The sequence below is a fragment of the Amblyraja radiata genome, chromosome 27 (assembly GCF_010909765.2).
Source record: "Amblyraja radiata isolate CabotCenter1 chromosome 27, sAmbRad1.1.pri, whole genome shotgun sequence".
NCBI classification, from domain to species: Eukaryota; Metazoa; Chordata; class Chondrichthyes; order Rajiformes; family Rajidae; genus Amblyraja; species Amblyraja radiata.
In genome coordinates, this window is record NC_045982.1 from 1,053,496 (window position 1) to 1,077,381 (window position 23,886).

General features: G+C 45.9%; 1 protein-coding gene across 2 annotated transcripts; it reads right to left on the bottom strand.

The window, feature by feature from the left end:
• Window positions 1-1,128: 1,128 nt before the first annotated feature.
• Window positions 1,129-23,148, bottom strand: LOC116988288 (digestive cysteine proteinase 2-like). 2 transcript variants are annotated; one of them, XM_033044848.1, is made up of 11 exons: window positions 23,019-23,148; window positions 19,756-19,812; window positions 13,207-13,299; window positions 12,235-12,407; window positions 10,720-10,960; window positions 8,549-8,747; window positions 6,954-7,147; window positions 5,964-6,055; window positions 4,704-4,865; window positions 2,495-2,684; window positions 1,129-1,740 (listed from the first exon to the last, which is right to left on the bottom strand). In XM_033044848.1, exons 1-11 carry the CDS (start codon window positions 23,131-23,133, stop codon window positions 1,553-1,555), a joined length of 1,704 nt encoding a protein of 567 aa, XP_032900739.1. In that variant the 5' UTR covers window positions 23,134-23,148; the 3' UTR covers window positions 1,129-1,552. The 2 variants fall into 2 exon arrangements, with proteins under 2 accessions (XP_032900739.1, XP_032900738.1); XM_033044847.1 differs by having other exon boundaries at window positions 19,756-19,815.
• Window positions 23,149-23,886: the final 738 nt, after the last annotated feature.

Here is a 23,886-nt window from a genome sequence, read left to right on the forward strand (position 1 = left end):
GTTTTGTATTCAATCCAGGCAAATCATACTATAGATGGACACCAAGTGCTGGCTGGATAACTCAGCGGGCTAGGCAGCATCTCTGGAGAAAAAGGATGGGTAACGTTTCAGGTCAGGACCCTTCTTCAGACTATACATACTATACACAAGTACAACACAGTGCAATAGAGAAAACAAACAGAATGCAGAGTATAGTGCTACATTGGAGAGAAAGTGCAGACAAACAAAAGTGCATTGAGGTAATTGGAAGATCAGGAATATATCCTTACCTTATGAGAGGTGGGATCAAGAGTCCAATAACAGCAGGGGAAGAAACCGTTCATGAATCTGGTGGTACTTGTTTTTACTGCACCAAGTGGCATGGTAAGGCAGATGTTGAACTATTGGACATAAAATGCTGAAGTAACTCAGCGGGACAGGCAGAATTTCCGGAGAGAAGGAATGGGTGACATTTCGGGTCGATACCCTTCTTCGGACTGTTCCCTCCTACATATTTGAACTGTTTGAGTTCTGAATAGTTGAGAGTAGATTGTTAGAGCTTTATTGCACCACAATTAATTGTATCGGGGAAAAAAGAATGCAGTCTTTAGAATGCAGCAGAAAGTTAATTAATCCACCAACTACTGTACAAAGAGTATTAGACTGATACTAGGTTTTAAGATATTTGCTTACCCTGTAACAAGCTAGAAAGTTGGCACTTTTTAATTTGGTAAAGTGTAGTCTTCAGGGAGTTGGTAGGATTTGGCATGAGCAAGTTACACCATGGTGGTTAACCACTCGTGGTGCGAACCCTCGGCTCTGGGGGTTGGGTCATATGACTTGGTTTGGTGGGAAGAGTTGGTCACGGATCTCCCGAGGTATATATATACTTCTGGTAACACCCTTGCCCCTTGTTGTGGTTCTGAGAGGTGTTCTGCGTTAACCAAATAAAGATCACTTTGTTTGACAACATGTGTCTCACTATAATGGCATATTAAAAAAAAAAGACTTGAAGTTACTTAGGTCAGTGAATCGAAAGTCAGCATCAAATCTTGAGCCTTCTAAGAAAATGTATGCGTTTTAATATCCTGTTCAATAAACAAAGGTGAATAGTCTTCAGATACCTTAAAGAAAATATAAAATGTTGCAAAGTTTTAAAGTGAACTTTATTGCATTTGAATGTGCATGTACATTCCAAAGTTAGTTTAAATGTTAAAAATCAAAGCAGAGTACAATAAAATGAACAATAAACCAGGCCCAGCTGTAATCCAGAAAATATTTAATCTTTAAACATTCAATATTAATTCTAATTCGATTGTTAAGTATTTTTTGCACCAATGTTAACATTTCATTAGGGCAGTGCTTCAAAACTAAAGCCAGTCTAATCCTGAATTACCACAGCAAAGCAAGTCACAGTAATCAAATTAATATATTGATTAAATCTATGTCGCCTTGATAAGTGTATTTATATATTTAGAATTTCAGTGCAAATTTCAAACAATTTAAGCTCATAGCACCAAAAATGCAAATCCATGAAAATAAAAGTGAATGAGAGCTGTGTCGTGATGAGCACTCATTCAAGAGTGATGTATGTTGGATCAGTAGCAACTCCACAGTTATTGTGTTTCATGGACATCAGGACATATCCATCATTGCCCCAGTATGTTGACCAGGAGTTTTTAATCAGCCAGTATGCTTCACCGTCAAGTGTTCCATAGCCAACAGCAAGCACAGCGTGATCCAGATCGTCCAGTCGGTTTTCTAAAGTAGCGACATTATGTTAGGTTATCCCAATCCAGTAAAGTTAAACTTTCTTAATATTGCCGCAAAAGTCGCGTAAAAGTTCAACTTGGAGGTGGTTCTGGAAGGAACTGCAGATGGTGGTTTACACCGAAGCTAGACACAAAATGCTAGAGTAACTCAGCAGGTCAGGCTGCCCCACTTCCACCAAAAACCCTTTAACTAACTTCACAATTTGCAACTATATATTTATTTTGGGCTCACATCTGCTTCTTTGACTAACAGTCTGCCTATCAGGGAACCCCCTCACCTCAAGTCAAGTCAAGTCACTTTTATTTCTATAGCACATTTAAAAAACAACTCTCGTTGGCCAAAGTGCTTTACATTGGTGGAGTCACTAACGTTATACAACAATGGTTCATGGATTAAATACATACTCTATCTCCCCCTGAAGCCATCTGCTTCTATATCCAATCTTTGACTAACAATCTATCAGGGAACCCCCTCACCTGAGGTCATCCATTGCGGGCCATGATTTGTCCGGCCCCCTCTTTTCTCCCAGTCTTTTTTTCCCACTCCCCTTGCAATTAGCCTGAAGGAGTGTCCTGACCAGATACATCACCCATTCCTTCTCTCCAGAGATGCTGCCTGACCCGCTGAGTTACTCTTTGTGTCTAATTGTGGTTGCAGGACTAGTGAAGGAGATGGATTTAACATTCAAGCACAAGGAAAATAGTTTTCCTTCATCTGCGTCAAGTGAAAGACAAATACTTACTGCATTGTGGCTCGTAGTAAACCCCATTACTGTAAAACCGGAATGACTTGTGGCTTGCGTCAATGCCGACAGCTACAGGGCCATTTTTGAAGATGGCAATTTTTAAAGCTGTTCTATCTCCTGACGTGACGTTGGTGTAGCATTTCATCTTTGCGATCACCGTGGACTGGTTATAGTGGCAGAAGCCATTCTAGTACAGGGTGAAAACAGCAAGATCACAATAAATACCACAGGAAAAAACGTTTTGTCTTTGCGCTCTCTTGTTTGTTTGCTTTTACATATTCATCTTCATATAGTGTCCATGTTTGCGTATCTGTGGTGCTGCTGCAAGTAAGAATTTAACTGTCCCGTTTTGGGACATATGACAATAAAACACTCTTGACTTGACTGACCAATGCATTTCAAAACATGATAAAAAATTCACAAATAATAGGTATCGCCACTAATATAAGACTTAAAGTTTATCATTCACCTTTTTGAAATTTGTGAAAAAATTAATTAGAATTGCAATGCAAGATTATAAAGCTGAAACAGTAACTGTCTCTCTCCACGAGTTACTGTATTGATTGTCCATTTCTGCAACTTTGTTTACTTCAAGTTTCTCACGCCTGCTGTTTTTTGTCCCCTTTTAGTTAAAATACATCCTAGTGGATATTAGTAGATATATATTTTAATGTGTGGTTCTGATCAATGTGCGTGCATAGTGCACCTTTGCAGAACCAACTTAGTTTCAAAGTCAAAGCAAGTCTAACCCTAATGCAAGTGAGAATTTAATTGTCCCGTTTCGGTACATGCGGCAATAAAACACTTGACTCTCTCTTGATTCCTAAACGGGTCTCATGTTGTCGACCTCCCCGTGGTGAGCCCTGTCAACTGACCTCAGTCGGGCGAACAACAAGAAACGGAGACAGCAGCAGCGCCGCAACTTGGCGCCAACCCGGAGCATGCGCCCTTTTTAGGGCGGGCACCTACGGACATCGAGCCGGATGGCATCACCCTGCTGCGGACTTCTGCTGACTCAAACGCAAGAAGAAGACTCTTAAACCACAATTCTGAATCAAAGAATCCAAGGAAGTTTCAGGCACTTCTCCAATTTCAGGTCATCCTTATCTTTCTCCTTCCAACCCACCTCCAGTTCTGATCGTTTTCCCCATTCCCATCGCCTCCACTGGCACTCACCTACTGTCCACACACTGGGTCTACTCACCCATCTGCTTCCATCTATCCTTCATCTCTCTCAACGGTTCACATATCATCTTCTTTATCAGATTCCACCACTGGTCCCCACTCACCAACATCCAGCAGCCAGTTTGTTCACCTTCAGTCTGTAGAAGGGACCCGACCCCTAATATCGCCTGTCCATTTCCTCCATAGATGCTGCCTGACATGCCGAGTTCCTCCAGTGCTCAATATCCCAAAGAATCACCTGATAGCCTAGCTAATGTTTCATGAAAGCTGCAGTTTCACGAACCTCAGTGCTCATATACGGTGCCCCAGCTAACTGAGGCAAACTCCTCACTGGCCTTCATTGCCTTGTCTATCTACACTGCCACCTTCAGGGTTCGTGGACAAGTACAGCAAGGCCCTTCTGTGTCCCGGTGCTTCCTAGGGACCTACCTTCATCGTGTTGACCTGTTGAAACATCACCCATTCCTTCTCTCCAGAGATGCTGCCTGTCCCGCTGAGTTACTCCAGCATTGTGTGTCCATCTAAAGTGTAACACCCCACCTTTTTCAGGATTATATTCCAGCTGCTATTTCTCTGTCTATTTTATTAACTGATTAGTGTTGATTTCTGGGCAAAGACCACTTTATTGTCTGAAGAAGGGTCTCGACCTGAAACGTCACCCGTTCCTTCTCTCCAGAGATGCTGCCTGTCCTGTTGAGTGACTCCAGCATTTTGTGTCTGCCTTCGATTTAAACCAGCGTCTGCAGTTCTTTCCCACTACTTTATTTGTAATAATTGTATGACTATTTAGGATCTTGAAGCTAAAATAAGCTCAGAATTTCTCCCCAAACCCTTGCTTATCAATATTAAGTGTGAATGCAAATCTTTCCCATCAAGATAATTTCTGTTTAGCATGATTACTAACAGTTAGTTCAGACCAAAGCACCAATATGATTTCCCAATTGTAAAATGCAGTTTCGAGTTGGGAAGCAATCCAACCTGGAAGAAAACGCATCTCTGCAGGTCACCTCTTGATACTGACCTGTCCCAAGTAAGAACCGTACGACTCTGTGGTTGAAATGCCACCATGTTTCAGGATCCACTCAAATGCACGCCATTCCTCTCCTCCATCACAAGCATTGTTTCCAAATCCCCAGGAACAATCCATCAACATTTGTTGTGACAGAGAGATCAAATATCCTGTCTGCAGGCACAAACAGTGTGAGTGTAAGGTGCAGCTTTCAGCAAACATATCAGTGATCACAAAAATAGCAACTTAACCACACGGCAGCACGGTGATGGCGCAGCGGTAGAGTTGCCGCCTCACAGCGCCGGGGACCTGGGTTTGATCCCAACTACGGGGTGCTGTCTTTACGGAGTTCGTACGTTCTCCCCGTGACCGCGTGGGTTTTCTCTGGGTGCTCCAGTTTCCTCCCACATTCCAAAGATGTTCAGGTTTGTAGGTTAATTAGCCTCAGTAAATTGTCTCTAGTGTGTAGGATTGAATTAGTGTAGAGGTGATTGCTGGTCGGGGTGGACTGAAAACTTGGATTCAGGTCCTCAAGGGATTTCAAAATATGCCACAGCGGTGAAGTATATTTGAGTGTGTGTAACCATTGCTGCCATTGTTCACGTATTGTCTGCTAGCTCTTCCCAATGACCAAGGAGATTTTCTCTCCAATATCTTTTACCTTAATAAAGTCCAAATTAATGCATTTCAGAGATTTCGTTTTACATATCCCAACATCAAGTAGTAACAAACTGCGATATCCAGGTAAATCATTATTTATATGCAGGGGCGATTTGTTAAACAGCTTTCAAGATCATTTTTTTAATACCTTAACAGGTATCAAGAGGATAATCTGAAAAGCAGTTTAACAAATTAACATAAGGTAATATCTTCATTCCAATACCTTTTAATGGATGGATGGATTTAATGAATGGATTCCAATTAAGCGTGACAAAGAATTCCTTCTCATCTCCTTTCTAAAGGAACGTCCTTTTATTCTGAGGCCATGGCCTCTGATCCTAGACTCTCCCACTAGTGGAAACATCCTCTCCACATCCACTCTATCCAGGCCTTTCACTGTTCGGTAAGTTTCGGTAATTAGGTTCCCCCCCCCCCCCCCCTCCATCAAAGTGATGCAGTGTTAGAACGCACGACCCTATTAACCACTGCTGCTACACCCAAGGCAGAGTCCATTCGGCCCTTCAGAACTGGAGTGGAAGCGAGACACCCCCTCCCCCCCCACCGTTCCCAGGGACAACCAAAAGAGATATTTTCAAGATGACCATCACTTGCCTTCAGGAAGAATGCCCCTTCTACTGCACCCGTGCTGCTGAAACTCCAGCATGAGCCACAGACGGCCTGATCTTTCACCGGGGTCACTGCACCTGGGGAGGTACAACAAGCACATCATTATCATTCAGTTTAGTTTAGAGATACAGCACGAAGACAGGCCCTTCAGCCCACCGACCATCGATCCCCGCACACTAACACTATCCTACACACACGGGACAATTTGCAATTCTACCAACCCAATTAGCCTACAAACCTGTACGTCTTTGGAGTGTGGGAGGGAACAGAAGCGCCCGGAGAAAACCCACGCAGGTCACGGGGAGAACGTGCAAACTCCGTACAGACAGCGCCCGTAGTCAGGATTGAACCAGAGTGTCTGGCGCTGCGCCACTGTGCCGCCCAGTAGACGCCAACTCTACTGTACATAAACCAACCATAACCAAGTAGGTTGCATCTTAACAAATCTAAGAAATCCTTCCCCCAACATTGTAACATCCAGTTTGAGCAAGTCCCTTCCTTCTTCCTTTCCTAAATACATTTCCAGACAAATTCTCTGCCTCAGAGGGCGGTGGAGGCAGGTTCTCTGGATACTTCCAAGAGAGAGCTAGATAGGGCTCTTAAAGATAGCGGAGTCAGGGGATATGGGGAGAAGGCAGGAACGGGGTACTGATTGGGGATGATCAACCATGATCACATTAAATGGCAGTGCTGGCTCGAAGGGCTGAATGGCCTACTCCTGCACCTATTGTCTATTGGAATAACCTTCAAGAAATGTTGCTGTAGGAGTAGAGATTTAAGGGCGTGGAGCGAATGTAATACGTGATTGTAGATCTGCTTCTATGCCTAGCAAGCAAATAGTCACCTAGATTGGGCGCCATCTTGGAAGCCTACACCTGTGCTATGCGGGGCTCAGGTGAATCCAGCTCTGCGGGGCTCGGGCGGATGCACCTGTGTGGGCCCACCCACCTGTGCGGGGCTCAGGTAGATACATACCATACAGTCTCCAATCTATACTGGGAGGCAGCTGTACGTATTGGTATTGGAGTGCGGGGAAGGGCTGCCCTGTGTTCGGGGTGGTTCTCTTCAACCTTCCCCTGATAACAGTCATCTCATCTCCAGTCCTGTCAGCAAAGTGGTTGATTGCCAGTTTGAAGGTCAGGTTTTGGCGATTCATAGAATGGACATACCTGGAAAGTAAATACAGATTTTAGGTAAAACTATTTTATAGCTGGAAGTCCGACTCAAGTTAGTTTTTTTTATCAAATCAATTATGTTTTCTTGCACTCATCTGATCAAGAGGCAAAGTTGATCGATTTAATCTTAATACATCTTGCTTGGCCAAGGCCGCCAGCATGATGAAGGGTGAGTCTAACTCTTCTCCCCTCTCCCATCGGGCAAGAGGTACAGAAGTGTGAAAACGCACACCTCCAGATTCAGGGACAGTTTCTTCCCAGCTGTTGTCAGGCAACTGAACCATCCTACCACCAACTAGAGCAGTCCAGACCTCCCAGCTATCTCATTAGAGGCCCGACTATCTTTGATCTAACTTTACTAGACTTTATCTTGCACTGCAGGTTATTCCCTTTATGCTGTATCTGTACATTGTGGACGGCTCGATTGTAATCATGTACAGTCTTTCTGCGGACTGATAGCATGCAACAAAAAAGCTTTTCACTGTACCTCGGTACACATGACACACCTAGTCAACTATCAGCTGTTGTCATGTGCATGACCTACTAATATTAAATTTAAAGATTCCACCTGAATAAAAACTGAAGAGCAGGATCCAGACCATTGGTTTTCAATAATACTCAGAGAAAGTGAGTATAAAGAATCCAACACCAAGAGAACTCTTCTTTCAATTATGGATTATTTAATTGATTGGTTCATTTTTGGGATTGTGCCATTGCCCTATCAAGGCCAGCATTCATTGCCCATTTCCAGTTTCCTTAGAGAAGGTGGAGGTGAGTCACCTACCTGAATGATCTCATCCTTCTGGTGATGGTGCTCCCAAAATCTAATGGCAATAGTTCTGTGTCACTTTCTCCATTAAATAATGAGTTGATTGGGCTTATAATTCACTGGAATTTAGAAGGATGAGAGGGAATCTTATAGAAACGTGTAAAATTATGGGATTTGACCGGCTAGATGCAGGAAAAATGTCCCCGATGTTGGGGGAGTCCAGAACCAGGGGTAACAGTTTAAGAGTAAGGGTTAGGCCATCTATCCATGTTCTCCACAGATGCTGCCTGACTGAGTTACTCCAGCCTTTGTATCTGTCTTCTGCAGTTCCTCCTTACACGCTACTGTCGGTAGCTTGGCAAATTGTAGCACTACACCCAATACACCCTGTTTGCACTTTAGTGTTTTACTGTTCTTTTTTATAAATCATGTTTCTCGGGGATCTAAATTTTATTAGTTGTTTAAGTTATGACATCGGATGGAAGCTGCATACCAAATCTCATTGTACCTATGTGTAATGACAATAAAATATATTATTATTATTATCTGCTCCGACGTAGATCTCTGAAACAAAGGCTAAACATGGAGTGATATATTTGGTAATGTATAATGAGGAGCAACTTTACCTCATGTTGTGTGTGAAGGTGGTCTTTCTAACCTCATGCTCTACATCACCTTCCAGGTACTCCCTCCCAAACTTCTCCTTGTAATGCTGGAAGAAATTATGAGCCCCGTCTCCATTGTCCATGCTGACCAAATCTTCAATGGGGTTGGCCAGGATTCTGTGTTCCACCCCAGGACCAGGGAAGTCCTCACAAGACATGCCTGGAAAATGAAAAACCAATTACAACCAAAGTCTCCCGGTACCGTGCATCATTGCTGAAGAATGGTCTCGACCTGAAACGTCACTTATTCAATTTCTCCAGAGATGCTGCCTGACCCACTGAGTTACTTCAGCACTTTGTATCTATCATTGATCTAAACCAGCATCTGCAATTCCTTCCGACACATCATTGCTAGATGTGAATGTAGCTTAAAAATGGGTACTTATCCAATAGTCACGTAAAATGAGGGGGTCTGTGTTGGAATGGATGGTGCATTGGACTTGTAATGGTTGAAGGTTCTGGGTTTGAGACCTGGCAGAGCCGAGTTCTTTAGGTGGCGCAGCGGTAGAGTTGCTGCTTCACAGCGCCAGAAACCCCATTCGACCCCGACTACGGGAGCTGTCTGTACGGAGTTTGTACGTCCTCCACGTGTCTACGTGGGTTTCCCCGAGAGCTCTGGTTTTCTCCCACACTCCAAAGACATGTGGGCTTGTAGTTTAATTGGCTTCTGTAAAATGTAAATTGTCCTGAGTGTGTGTAGGATAGTGCTAGTATACAGGCAATCGCAGCCTGAAGTGTCTGTTTACTCACTGTATCTCGAAAGTCTAAAAGTTTAAAGTATCTCTGTATCTCTAAATGTTTAATTCTGAGAATGTGGGTGTCACAGGCATGCCATCCCTTATTGCCCTTCCCCAATTACCCCCAAAGGCAGTGGTTTGTTTGGCCAAAGGGCAATTTATATTACTCTGGGTCTAGGCAGACTGGGGAGGACACAGATTCCCTTCCCTAAAGGACATCAGTACACCAAATGTTTTTTATCCACCTCTCACAGATTACCCCCTTGTTCTCTCCATCCCATCCCTTTCTCTGCAATTTAAAACTTATTTCTAACTTTTCCATGTTCTGAGTAAAGGTAATCGATCTACAACATTAAATCTCACTCCACGCGTTTAGTTTGGAGATGCAGCGTGGAAACAGGCCCTTCAGCCCACTGAGTCCTCACCGAACAAGCACCACCCTACACAGATGAGGGACAAATTACACAACCAAATAACCTACATGTCTTTAGAATGTGGGAGGAAAGGGGAGCAACCAGAGAAAACCCACGCAGGTCACGGGGAGAATGTACAAACTCTGTACAGACAGCACCCGTAGTCAGGATCAAACCCGGGTCTCTGGTGCTGTAAGGCAGCAACTCTACCCACTGTGCTGACCAGCTGAGCATTTTGCGTTTGTGTTTCAAAGGGTTTCAAAGTTCTTTTATTGTCACGTGTACCAATTAAGGTACATTAGACAAAAAATGCTGGAGAAACTCAGCGAGTGAGGCAGCATTTATGGAGAAAAGGAGTAGGCGACATTTCGGGTCGAGACCCTTCTTCAGACTGGAGGTGCAGTGATATTCGTATTACCACAATGTGTTTCACACAACAATCCAGCAGTCCCATGATTACTATTCTATCCAAGCCCTCTTTCAGAAGCTAAAGCAGCAAACAAACATCATCGTATATATGGTGTTGATCACTTAGGCTGTAGAACAGCAGGTTTGGAAGCTAATTGGCTTTGGTAAATTGTCCCCAGTGTGGGTAGGATAGTGTTAGTGTACGGGGATCACTGGTCAGCACTGACTCGATGGGCCGAAGGGTCTGGTTCCGCACTGTATCGCTAAACAGCCAGACATAAAAACTGTTTTTATCCACGAGTAGTTGCTCTACTCAACAGCCAAAAATCTGTGGGTTCCCTTTGATCTGGTATTTTGTTGGTTCACATGCTTGATCAATGGTGTTTTATCATTAATGTTTTATTATTATTAATGTTTAGTGTTTTCTGAGTCATTCGTGACTGTCACTGTATGTCATGTTGTTACTTGTGGGCGGAGCACCAAGGCAAATTCCTTGTATGTGAATACTTGGCCAATAAACTTACTTACTTACTTAGTTACTAAGCTAAGCTAAACTACCCAGCAGATGTCTTACCCTTAGGAAGTTTGAAAATGCTCGGGTCCACATTCCGGTCCAGGTCTTTGTAGTCGACTTCATACTTGTCATAGTGTGAGGCAAAGAGTGTGTTGTACCCCTTCATTTGGTAGTGGACAGGGACAGGGCCGTTGGTGGAGTTGGCCACCCACAAGGTGTACGTGTTCTTCTTCTTCTCCTCAAACACAACTTGCTGCCACACATCGCAGTGCCGGCCCTTCCAGTCCTCCTGCTTTACCAGCTAAAATATGAGGAACATTTTAAATCAGGTTCTGATTTTTCTTCTTTGGCTAAAGGCCATCTGGTAATCCCCGATGCAGATCCCGCTGGAGCTGCTGAAGATCATTCACCATCGGAGAGGAAGTTATTCCCAGGATTCATCCCAGTCACTCACTAAATATAGTGAAACTCCATTGATCCACTGTTCGATTTTCCCCAGCGACTCAGCTTCAGTTTTCTGCCCTCCCTTTAAACTGATTTATTGATAAACAGTATTACTGTGCAGCATCCAAAACAGGGAATTAGATACAATCCAGAGACTGGTAACTGGAATCTTGACAGGAACTTCATTCAAACTTAAGGGTATAATGAAAGGCCTGGATAGAATGGATGTGAAGAGGATGTTTCCACTAGTGAGTGAGTTTAGGACCAGAGGGCACAGCCTCAGAATAAAAGGACATACCTTTAGAAAGGAGATGAGGTAGAATTTCTTTCATCAGATGGTGGTGCTACAGAAGGCTGTGGAGACGAAGTCGGTGGATATTTTTAAGACAGAGATTGACAGATTATTGATTGGTACGGGGTGTCAGGGGTTATGAGGAGAAGGCAGGAGAATGGGGTTGAGAGGGAGAGATAGATCAGCCATGATTAAATGGCAGAAATGAAGATGGGCCGAATGGCCTAATTCTGCTCCTAGAACTTACAAACTTGAGTAAAGTGTGGAAAGAAAGAACTGCAGGCACTGGTTGATATACAAAAGGACACAAAGTGTTGGAGGAACTCAGCAGTATCTGTGGAGGGAATGGACCAAACATGTTTCAGGTTGGGACCCTCTTCAGACTTGAAATGTTGTTTGTCCATTCTCCCCACAGAGGCTGCCTGACCCACCGTGTTCCTCCAACACTTTGTGTTTTGCTCCAGACTCCAGCACCTGCAATCTCCTGTGCCAATTGCATACTTTGTGCCTGGTACACAAAACAAAGAATCTCCCTGTGACATGTCACATGTGATATTAAAGTATCAATTATTCAACCATTTTCAACAAAAGCTAGATATGTACAAAATTAACACAGTGAATGGGAGTCACATATCCATCAGGTCATCAGTGACAGGAGCAGAATTAGGCCATTGGCCCATCAGGTCTACTCCACCATTCAATCATGGCTGATCTATCTCTATCTGAGAGGTACTGTGAATTGAATGCATGGTTAGATATCAAAGCCAGAACTTCCTAATGCTATTCCGTAACTCCATTCCAAATCACTCCTCAGCCTCAGTCTACGATCATCTCCTTACCTGAAAACCTTCCAAGTTGGGAAATACGGACTGCGGAACGATGGGATCATCAGCGGTACCGTTCACTTGGAAACATTTGATAACGTTGATCTCGGTTTCCGTGGTTTCCGGGGATATTTTGTAGCTTTTGCCAGCCGGCTTTTCAAATGCGTACTGTAGTGTTACAACCTGACCTGTGACATTGCAAATGAAATTGGAATTGAAAATTCAAATTGTCAAATGAATGAAAATGTCAAATTAATTGACAAATTCAAAATGAAATTCAAAATGAAGTTGTCAAATGCGTTCAGTAGGGGACCCTTCTACAGACTAAGGGTCAGGGGAGAGGGAGACTAGAGATATGGAAGGGCAAGGTGTGAAAATGAAAGATCAAAGGTGGTCAAGGAAATGTAGAATGGTTCATTGTTAGCGGAGGAGAACTAGTGTGGGGGAGGGATGGAGAGAGAGAGAGAGGAAAGCAGGGGTTACCTGAAGTTAGAGAAATTAATATTCATACTACTGTGGCCCAAGTGAAATGCAAGGTGCTGTTTCTCCAATGCTATTTTTGGGCAATGCTAAATGACAAAGCACCACGAGCTCAGTCCATTATCAACAGGCCATAAACTACCTAAAAAAGGCTTCCAGCTATGGCAGAAACCCGGGCCAACACAATTATAAAATATATTTTAATACAAAGAGTACTGTGAATTGAATGCATGGTTAGATATCAAAGCCAGAACTCTCATTGACTGAAATGTTTAAGAAAGAACTGCAGATGCTGGAAAAATCGAAGGTAGACATAAATGCTGGAGAAACTCAGCGGGTGAGGCAGCATCTATGGAGCGTAGGAATAGGTGACGTTTCGGGTCGAGACTATTCCTGCGCTCCATAGATGCTGCCTCACCTGCTGAGTTTCTCCAGCATTTTTGTCTTCCTCACTGACTGAAATATCAGTGTGTTGATTTACAGTAATTTACAGAGAGTAAACCATACCGTTATAGTACTCGATACGACTGACATTTCCCGACAGGTTGTACCAAGCTTCAAATGGTTCTTCAATCTCGGTATAGGGCAGCGACAGAACTCCTGCAAGCAGAGAATGCAACATTTAACCACAGTAGATAAACTGATTTCATTGCCAAAGTAAGCGACAGGTCACAGTACATGCCAGAGCAACAGGTCATGGATGGAATATGTCGAGCTGTTCTTGAACCTGGAGGTCACGGTTTTCAGGCTCCTGTACCTTCCTCCCCATGTTACCAAGATGCAACAAGTCTGTGAATTTAGAACCTTGACTTAAAATGTACCTGGATATAATAGAAGTGTGTGTTTGCACTTTTTGACTTTAGAGGTACAGCACGGGAACAGGCCCTTCGGCCCACTGAGTTCCAAGCCAACTAGCGACCACCCCGTACACTAGCACTCTCCTATACAGTAGGGACAATTTACAATCTTACCGAAGCCAATTAACCTACAATCCCGTAGGAAGCTTTGGGTCGAGACCCTTCATCAGACTCAAAACCGAAGAAGGGTCTCGACCTGGAAGGTCAACTGTACCTCGTCTCCAGAGATGCTGTCTGATCCGCCGAGTTACTCCAATTATTTTGTGTCTATCAACAGGTAGTGCAGCTTTCTCACGGCCCCAGTGACCAGGGTTCAATCCTGACCTCTGGTGTTACCTGTTCAAATCTTTTCATTCTCCCTGTGACCGAGTGGGTTTCCCCCGGGTGCTCCGGGTTCCTCCCACATCCCACAGACATGCAGTTGGTGGCTCAAACGGGCGGTGTACATGTTCCTCGAGGGTGGGTGAACTGGTAAAAGAAGCAAAGATGGCCTTGTTGGACATTCGAGAGATGTTGTCAGGTAATTGACTGGGATATAAGGGAAAGAGGAATGGGACTTGTGCTGGGTTAGTATGGACCCCGTGGGCAGAATGGCCACTTAGCATCCATTTAAAACACTTCCATGTGTCCTTGGCTCCGAGCTCTGGAAGCTTTTTCCTAAACCTCTCCTTCCTAGCTTGGTTCTCAAAGGCTAGTTCCTGAGCCAAGCTTTGGGTCTCCATTGTGGCCAAATGTGGGGTATTGTTCGCTGATGTTCCTTTTAAATCAATGAATCAACCTTGAATCAATTTAATACGTATGGATGGCAGATTAATGAAAGTAGGATCACTTACAATGTAGAAAGTGCAAATCCCACCAAACCCATGCCATCTCTCAGAGGAACTCCATCGACCCCCACCCATTACCTGTGACCTATACTCTTGCAGGACCGCACCCGTCAACCTCTCCCCTCCACATGGTGCTCCTTCAACCTGTGTTCCAGCATCGGCACGGTGGCGCAGCGGGTAGTGCTGCTGCCTCACTGCGCCAGAGACCCGGGTTTCATCCTGATTATGGGTGCTGTTTGTACAGAGTTTGTACCTTCTCCCCGTGACCTGCGTGGATTTTCTCCGGATGCTCCGGTTTCCTCCCACACTCCAAGGACAAACAGGTTTGTAGGTTAATTGGCTTGGTATAATTGTAAATTGTCTCTTGTGTGCGTATGATAGTGTTAGTATGCAGGGATCGCTGGTCGGCATGGACTCAGTGGGCTGAAGGGCCTGTTTCTGTGCTGTATTCCTAAACTAAAGAAAAGCAGCATACCTACCTTGTGATGTGGGAGGAGACCCATGCAGTTCTTTATTAGACTTTATCTAAACTGGATCTATGTGTTGGAGCTGGATTTATGCGGGTGTACATTCTTGGTTCACAAGGGGAAATGCTCAGTCATCAGAGGCAACAATTTTCCACCTAACTTACAAGTGAGATGTAAAAGCAACATTGAAAAACAATGAACACCTCTGCTCACAGTCCCTCATAACCTACCTAATCTCCCGGTGGATCAGCACTTCAACTCCCCCTCCCATTCCCAATCTGACCTTTCTGTCCTGGGCCTCCTCCATTGTCAGAGTGAGGCCCAGTGCAAATTGGAGCAACAGAACCTCGTATTTCGCTTGGCTAGTTTACACCCCTGCGGTATGAACATTGACTTCTCTAGCCTCAGATAGCCCTTGCTTTCTATCTCCCACTAGTCTTACTGTCTCCGGCTACAGTCTATCTTTGTCCCGCCCCCTCCCCTGACTTCAGTCTGAAGAAGGGTCTCGACCTGAAACGTTGCCCATTCCTTCTCTCCTGAGATGCTGCCTGACCCCGCTGAGTTACTCCAGCATTTTGTGTCCACAATGGAAAACAAGTCCTATTCAGACTCAAACCGCAAGATAACATTGCAAAACATTTCATTTCCCCAAATCCAGTCTCATGATTGTTCTTCACTACATCATGTGCTTACTAAACGACCACACAGATTTGCTGTTGCAGCAGTTCCCACAACTTATGTCTGAAGCAAGACTCCCAGAGCTGCACTGTAAACATGCCTGTTCCCCGCTGTTCCCAGCCACATGTACTTCGTCACAATGACTGATGTTTCTACCCTGCAGCTAGAAATCTAAAGCTGACTCAGCGGATAAATGTTGAGCTGGCGGAGGGGGGGGGGGGGGGCGGAGGGTCCTGCGATAAAACTTTGCACATGGAAGGAAATTAATTAGCAGATGACCAAAAACATCCTTATAAGTGATAGGATGAGAATTAGGCCATTCGGCCCATCAAGTCTACTCCGCCATTCAATCACGGCTGATCTATCTCTCCCTCCTAACCCCTGCCTTCTCCCCATAACCCCTGACAGCCGTACTAATCAATAATCTGTCAATCTCCACCTTAAATACATCCATGGACTTGGCCTCCACAGCCATCTGTAAAATACTTAATACTCCACTTGGAATAATGTACCATAGAATAAAGTTTGTGCCGAACATGACACCTGCATATCCATGTGCCTAGCTAAACGCCCTTCCAATACCACGATCTTGTCTGCCTCCACCAACACCTCAAGCAGTGTGTTCCAGGCACCCACCATCTTGATGTTAGAAAACTAGCCCCCCCCCCCCAACCCCCCACATCTTCAGGGTCCTCTGCACAGGGCTAATAAATCAGTCCAGCAAATCTCCTGATAATTCCCTGCTGACAAAGGAACGTTGAGGATCATAGAAACATAGGTGCAGGAGTAGGAGTAGGCCATTCGGCCCTTCGAGCCTGCACCGCCATTCAATATGATCATGGCTGATCACATCTACATGATTGCGTTTCTTTGCCAGGCTCGGCCGGCTGGTTGTGAAACCATCACAGTCTGTTTTGCAATGTTAGCAGTGAAGGTCAATGGTCATGGGCAGCTGTTGGAACCACTCTGCTGTTTCACATCAAGCCTCACATGACAGTGCGACATGGGTCTCGTCGCACGTCAGGGAACGTTGGGAGCTAAGCCCTAGTCGTACTCTCGCTGCCGAGACAGTTCCGATTCCAAACTGCTTTAATGTCACCCGCTACTACACCCGGGATATTTTTAAGGCAGAGATAGATAGATTCTTGATTAGTACGGGTGTCAGAGGTTATGGGGAGAAGGCAGGAGATTGGGGTTGAGAGGAAGAGATAGATCAGCCATGATTGAATGGCAGAATCGACTTGATGGGCCGAATGGACTAATTCTGCTCGTATTCCTTATGACCTTACTTCTCATCCCACTCCGCCAAGTCAGGAGAAAGGGAAACTGTCAGGAAGCAGAGTTGGATACAGATGTGACAAAACCAAACACGGCAAAATCTCCTGAGACAGCAGATGTTGGAATCCTGAGCAAAACACACCATTGAAAGGCATTCTCATCAATTTATTCATAACATTTAGACGGTCATAGGGACAGGAAAGGTTTAGAGGGTGTGTGTGTGTGTGGGCAGGAACTGCAGATGCTAGTTTAAACCAAAGATATTCCCCAAATGTTTCTTCACACGGGAAACGTCTCAAACCCAAACATCACCTTTCCATGTTCTCCACAGATGCTGCCTGACCCGCTGAGTTACCCCAGCACTCTGTGAAACGTCACCTATCCATGTTCTCCACAGATGCTGCCTGACCCGCTGAGTTACTCCAGCACTCTGTGAAACGTCACCTATCCATGTTCTCCACAGATGCTGCCTGACCCGCTGAGTTACTCCAGCACTCTGTGAAACGTCACCTATCCATGTTCTCCACAGATGCTGCCTGACCCGCTGAGTTACTCCAGCACTCTGTGAAACGTCACCTATCCATGTTCCCCACAGATGCTGCCTGACCCGCTGAGTTACTCCGCCTTATTGTGTCTGCCAGGAAGCAGAGTTGGATACAGATGCCGACAGCTTCTCCCTCAGTCATGATGAAGGGTCTTCGATCTGAAACATTAACTGTTTCTCATTCCACAGATAAGGGAGACCTTACATTGGAGGATGTGGGTGGTGTCACGTTGCCAGTAAACAGTCCTTATTGCATCTTCCTCTAACGTGAAGACGCGTCATCTAAGCACGTGTCAGTAATGCCACTTGAAAAAAGAAATAGAGACACAAAGTTCTGGTGTAGCTCCAGCATTTAGTTACTCCAGCACATTGTGTCTTTTTTTGTTGTTGTAAACCAGCATCTGCAGTTCCTCATATCCTGCGAAACGAAAGAGTCGGTAATCTTTTCCACCACAAATTCCTAGAGCAAATTTTATTCTGTATCTCAAATTTTGTGGAGTGAGTTATTAATTCTGAGGAATTAAATGTGTCCAGCGTTCTCTGTCTTCCTGTCAAATGTCCAACATTTGCAGTTCATTGGCAAAGACACCACAAAAAGCTGCAGTAACTCAGCAGGATACTCCAGCTTTTTGTGTCTGTTTTCGATTTAAACCAGCATCTGCAGTTCCTTCCTACACAGTTCATCGGCAAACACTGTCACAGTTCCGTTGATCTGCAGATGTCTTAATCATTACATATATTTCCATTGTGTAGTCACACTCGTGATCAAAAGGAACGATACTAACACAAACATGTTCTTGCAGCACGATTGTATCATTATGCAACTATTCAAAACCCATTGTTTTAACGAAGATTAAAACAATGTATGGACTATTGAAATGCTTACAGTTACACAACCTTGTTCCAATGTTATCACCATCCTGGGGTAACTTGATTAGTAATAATAATAATAATAATAATAATAAATACTTTATTGATCCCCTCAGGGAAATTTAGATGTCCAGAAGCCCCCAACCAACAAACCCACAGATTCAAAACGAACGCAGACAGAAAATACATAGAATACAATGTGGACACTACCTGAGAGCAATAAATACTTAAAAAGACCAATAATTAACAGTTAAAAATTAAAAATTGCAAAATGCATCCCCCTACAGCCTAGCGGTCCGAATTATAAAATCTAATGGCTGCAGGGGTGAAGGATCTCCTGAACCGCTCCGTTCTACAGGGCAGGGAGAGGAGCCGGTTGTTGTTCCGAGTGCTCTTTTGACTCTCCAGAATTACATGGAGGGGATGCCCGGGGTTTTTCAGGATGACCTGCACCTTGTGCCTCATACGCCTCTCAAGCACATCCATCCCAGAGTCTACTCTCCCCTCCAGCACTGAGCTAGCTCGTTTAACCAGTTTGACCAGCTTCTTGTTGTTTTTTGCACTAATGCTGTTGCCCCAGCAGACAACAGCGTAGAAAATAACGCTTGCAACCACAGTGTTGTAAAACATGTGCAGCATATCATTACACACATTGAAGGGTTGGAGCCTTCTGAGGAAAAAGAGTCTGCTCTGGCCTTTTTTGTAGAGGGAGTCAGAGTTGACAGACCAGTCCAGTTTGTTGTCAAGGTGCACTCCAAGGTATTTATATGTCTGCACCACCTCAATGTCAGCCCCTGCAGCGTTGACCGGCTGAAGGGGGAGCTTGGACCTAGTAAAGGTTCAGGTTAATTAGTACGGGTGTCTGGGCTTATGGGGAGAAGGCAGGACAATGGGGTTGAGAGGGAGAGATAGATCAGTCATGATTGAATGGCAGAGTAGACCTGATGGGCCGAATAGTCGGCACGGACTCGGTGGGCTGAAGGGCCTGTTTCTGCACTGTATTTCTAAACTAAACTAGAAACAACCTCTGACGACTGACTGGATACAGGGGCGACCGAGCCTTTGCGGTTGCAGCTCCTAGACTGTGGAACAGCATCCCTCTTCCCATCAGAATTGCCCCCCCCATCGACTCCTTAAGTCGAGACTTAAAACTCATCTCTACTCCCAAGCCTTTCCTGACGTCCTCTGAGCGAGGGCTATATGTATGTAGTGATGTATGTGTTTAATCTATGAACACTTGTTATACTATTCTTATACCAATGTAAAGCACTTTGGCCAACGAGAGTTGCTTTGTAAATGTGCTATTTAAATAAAAGTGACTCGACTTGACTTGACTTGAGCAACATTCCGCTCACTTCCTCCAGCTAGTTCCACTGCACTCCCACGCTGCCCCTCTCTCTCTCTCTCTCTCTCTCACTCCAGAAACCTTGTGGGAAAGGGTTGCTGAAATCTCTTCTTTGTGCGATGTTATCTATTTTTCACATAATGGGATGGTGTTTGCAAAACTCATGTTATCTATAAAGCATGCACCGTACCTGAAACATGGTAAATGTTTCCAAATGAAGGAACCTTCCAAGGCTTGGCATCATGCACTGCTGAAAACAAATACTCCAATTAGATATGTACACTTCAATGACACAGGCTTGCCTAGAAACTCCAGCACACAGACGCAGGGTGGCGCAGCGCCAGAGACCCGGGTTCCATCCTGACTATGGGTGCTGTCTGTGTGGAGTTTGTACGTTCTCTCTGTGACTACTTGGGTTTTCTCCGGGTGCTCCGGTTTCTTCCCACATCCTAAAAACGTGCAAGTTTGTTGGTCAATTGTAAATTGCCCCTAGTTTGTAAGGAATGGATGAGAAAGTGGAAATTACATAGAACGTGTGTAAAAAGGCACAGAGTGCTGGAGTGACTCAGCAGCTCAGGCAGCATCTCTGGAGAACATGCTCTTCAGACAAGCTGCCTGACCAACTGAGTCACTCCAGCACTGCATGGCAGATGCAGTTTAATGTGGATAAATGTCAGGTTATCCACTTTGGTAGTAAAAACAGGAAGAAAGATTATTATCTAAATGGTGTCAAGATGGGAAAAGGGGAAGTACAAAGAGGTCCTTCTGCAGTTGTACAGTGCCCTAGTGGGATGTAAGCAGAAGCCTCCATGTGGTGCATCCCGGACAATGCTGACGACAGAAACTGTACCACAGTGACTGACTGAAGTAGCCAATTCTGCAACCGCCGACCGTCAACCATCACTGACCGACCGGAAAGACGTGATATAGGAGATGGCCGGACACGAGGGAGAAAGTGCCCTAGTGAGACCACACCTGGAGTATTGTGTTCAAGAAGGAACTGCAGATGCTGGAAAATCACAGAACAAGACAAACATGTTTCCTGCCTCTAGCTTGTCCAAATCCTTAATATAGTCCCGCCATCCCGGGAATTAACCTTGTGAACCTACGCTGCACTCCCTCATTAGCAAGAATGTCCTTCCTCAAATTTGGAGCCCAAAACTGCACACAATACTCCAGTACACAAAAATGCTGGAGAAACTCAGCGGGTGCAGCAGCATCTATGGAGCGAAGGGAACAGGCAACGTTCAGACTGAAGAAGGGTTTCGGCCCGAAACGTTGCCTATTTCCTTCGCTCCATAGATGCTGCTGCACCCGCTGAGTTTCTCCAGCATTTTTGTGTACTGGAGTATTGTGTGCAGTTTTGGGCTCCAAATTTGAGGAAGGACATTCTTGCTATTGAGGGAGTGAAGCGTAGGTTCACAAGGTTAATTCCCGGGATGGCGGGACTATATTAAGGATTTGGACAAGCTAGAGGCAGGAAACATGTTCCCGATGTTGGGGGAGTCCAGAAACAGGGGCCACAGTTTAAGAATAAGGGGTAAGCCATTTAGAACTGAGATGAGGAAACACATTTTCATACAGAGAGTTGTGAGCGTGGAATTCTCTGCCTCAGAGGGCGGTGGAGGCCAGTTCTCTGGATAGTTTCAAGAGAGCTTGATAGAGCTCTTGAAGATAGCGGAGTCAGGGGATATGGGGAGAAGGCAGGAATGGGGTACTGATTGTGGATGATCAGCTATGATCACATTGAATGGCAGTGCTGGCTCGAAGGGCCGAATGGCCTCCTCCTGCACCTATTGTCTATGTTTCTATCTTTGTATTGTGGTCCATCAGTAAGTGTGTGTCTTTATTTGTGCAGTCCATCTGCTAAGCCCACACAGACATCGTACACATGTTCAGAAAGGCACGCACACGCGTGTAGAGAACAAACGACATGGACACCATGGACACTGTATGCTGTGGGGTCTGTTTCCCTGCTGTATCTCTACACTAAATGCCATAGACCATCACAGCAGTGTGATAGCAATGATTGCGGCTGCTGTCCAGTTTGACCCCCTGATACCTCCAAAGGTCAGGCACGGAGAGGTGTGGGTGTGGAGGGTGAACACCGAGACAGCCAGCCCTGTTGTTGGCAGGTTCTGGTAACTGGCCATGGGAAAGGCCATCTTTGATGCTCTCACTAGAGAACGTACAATCTCAACACAGATGTCCTTCTAACACAATAGCACAACAAGCCATAACAATCCCAGCTACAATCAGTATTTGGTTTCAATGTGTTTTAAAAAATAATAATTGACATGAACACGACAAGCAAGTCTAAACTTGCCGGTAACGTTGGAAACAAGATACCAGAGAAACATCAGCAATGTCCTGGGTCTCCAAAATCACAAATACATCCATTTTAACAGGTACAACGTAAATCACGTATTGACTGCGAAACAGCTATCTTCACACAGAATGTTTAGGCTTTAGCCAATGCGAGCGAGTCCCCTAGCCTCCAATCTACCTCGTTGCAACCCTTGCACTTTAAATAAATTCTACACTTCCCCTGTAGCTGTAACACCACACACCACACTGCGATTATTTTTTATTTTGCACTAGCCATTGTACTTGTGATTGGGATGATCTGCCTTTATAACACACACAACAGAGACTTTCACTGTACCTCAGGACAGGTGACAATAATGAACCTAACAGATCCCTCGAGGGAACCTACCCTGCCCCACATCTGCCCCCATCACCTGATCCCTTCCCCCTCTCCTCCCCATCACCCCCCCCCCCCCCAACAAACCTGTGACCACCTCACACTACACCCTCTCACCTGTCCCCTTCTCCACAGCCCTCCGGAGACCTGTCCTTAGTGCCTCCCTCTGCACCCGTTCTCTAGACCTCCCACCCACCCCGCTCCCCTGTCCGATGCCCTGCGCTACCTGCCGGCTCTTCCACACTCTGCCCGGTGCCCGCTCTGCCGGTGTACCGATACCGGTGCCGGTGCCGCTACCTGCCCCCCCATGTAACGGTCCAGGTCCCGGTGTCGGTCCCATTACCTGCCCCCACCCCTTCCCGGCGTCCCGGTCCCGCTACCTGCCCCCAGGTGTGCCTGTGCCTGTCCCGGTCGCCACTACCTGCCCCCAGGTGTGTCTGTGCCGGTCCCGGTCGCCACTACCTGCCCCCAGGTGTGCCTGTGCCGGTCCCGGTCGCCACTACCTGCCCCCAGGTGTGCTTGTGCCGGTCGCCACTACCTGCCCCCAGGTGTGCCTGTGCCTGTCCCGGTCGCCACTACCTGCCCCCAGGTGTGTCTGTGCCGGTCCCGGTCGCCACTACCTGCCCCCAGGTGTGCCTGTGCCGGTCCCGGTCGCCACTACCTGCCCCCAGATGTGCCTGTGCCGGTCCCGGTCGCCACTACCTGCCCCCAGGTGTGCCGGTGCCGGTCCCGGTCCCGGTCGCCACTACCTGCCAAGCAGCTGAGCAACGTAACAATCCAGCCTCGCATCCCGCCGCTGCAACGTGAATGTCCCGTCACCCCGGCGTAATCACCGCGCCGCCAACCAGCGGCCGCTCCGCCCATGTTGCCGGTCCCGCCCCGCCGGGAACTGCAGGCGCTGCCATAGCAGCAAAGCGCCGAGTGCCGGAGGATCGCAGAGTCCGCGGGAAAACAGAGTAACTCATCCGCCCTTGCCTCCCCTCTCTTTCTCAGTCCTACCCCCACACTGAACATCATTCTAGTTTCACTGTCGTCCTGTCTGTATAACTCGTTATCACCGAGCCCACACCAACAAGGGACCATTGTGGGCTCCACTTTTCCGTGATCATCTTTACTTTTTTGCATTTCTTTCATTCATTTCTTCCACATCTCCATATGCCATCGTTAATATCTCTCGTTTCCCTCTCCCATGACTCTCAGTCTGAAGAAGTCTCAACCCGAAGTGTCAAATATTCCATCTCTCCACAGATGCTGCCTGACCCGCTGAGTTACTCCAGCACTCTGTGAAGCGTCACCTAACCATGTTCTCCACAGATGCTGCCTGACCCACTGAGTTATGGTGCAGCAGCATCTATGGAGCGAATGAAATAGGCAACGTTTCGGGCCGAAATCCTTCTGGAAATAGGCAACGTTTCGGGCCGAAACCCTTACGGGTTTCGACCCAAAACGTTGCCTATTTCCTTAGCACCATAGATGCTGCTGCACCCACTGAGTTACTCCAGCACTCTGTGAAACGTCACCTATCCATGTTCTCCACAGATGCTGCCTGACCCGCTGAGTTACTCCAGCACTCTGTGAAACGTCACCTAACCATGTTCTCCACAGATGCTGCCTGAC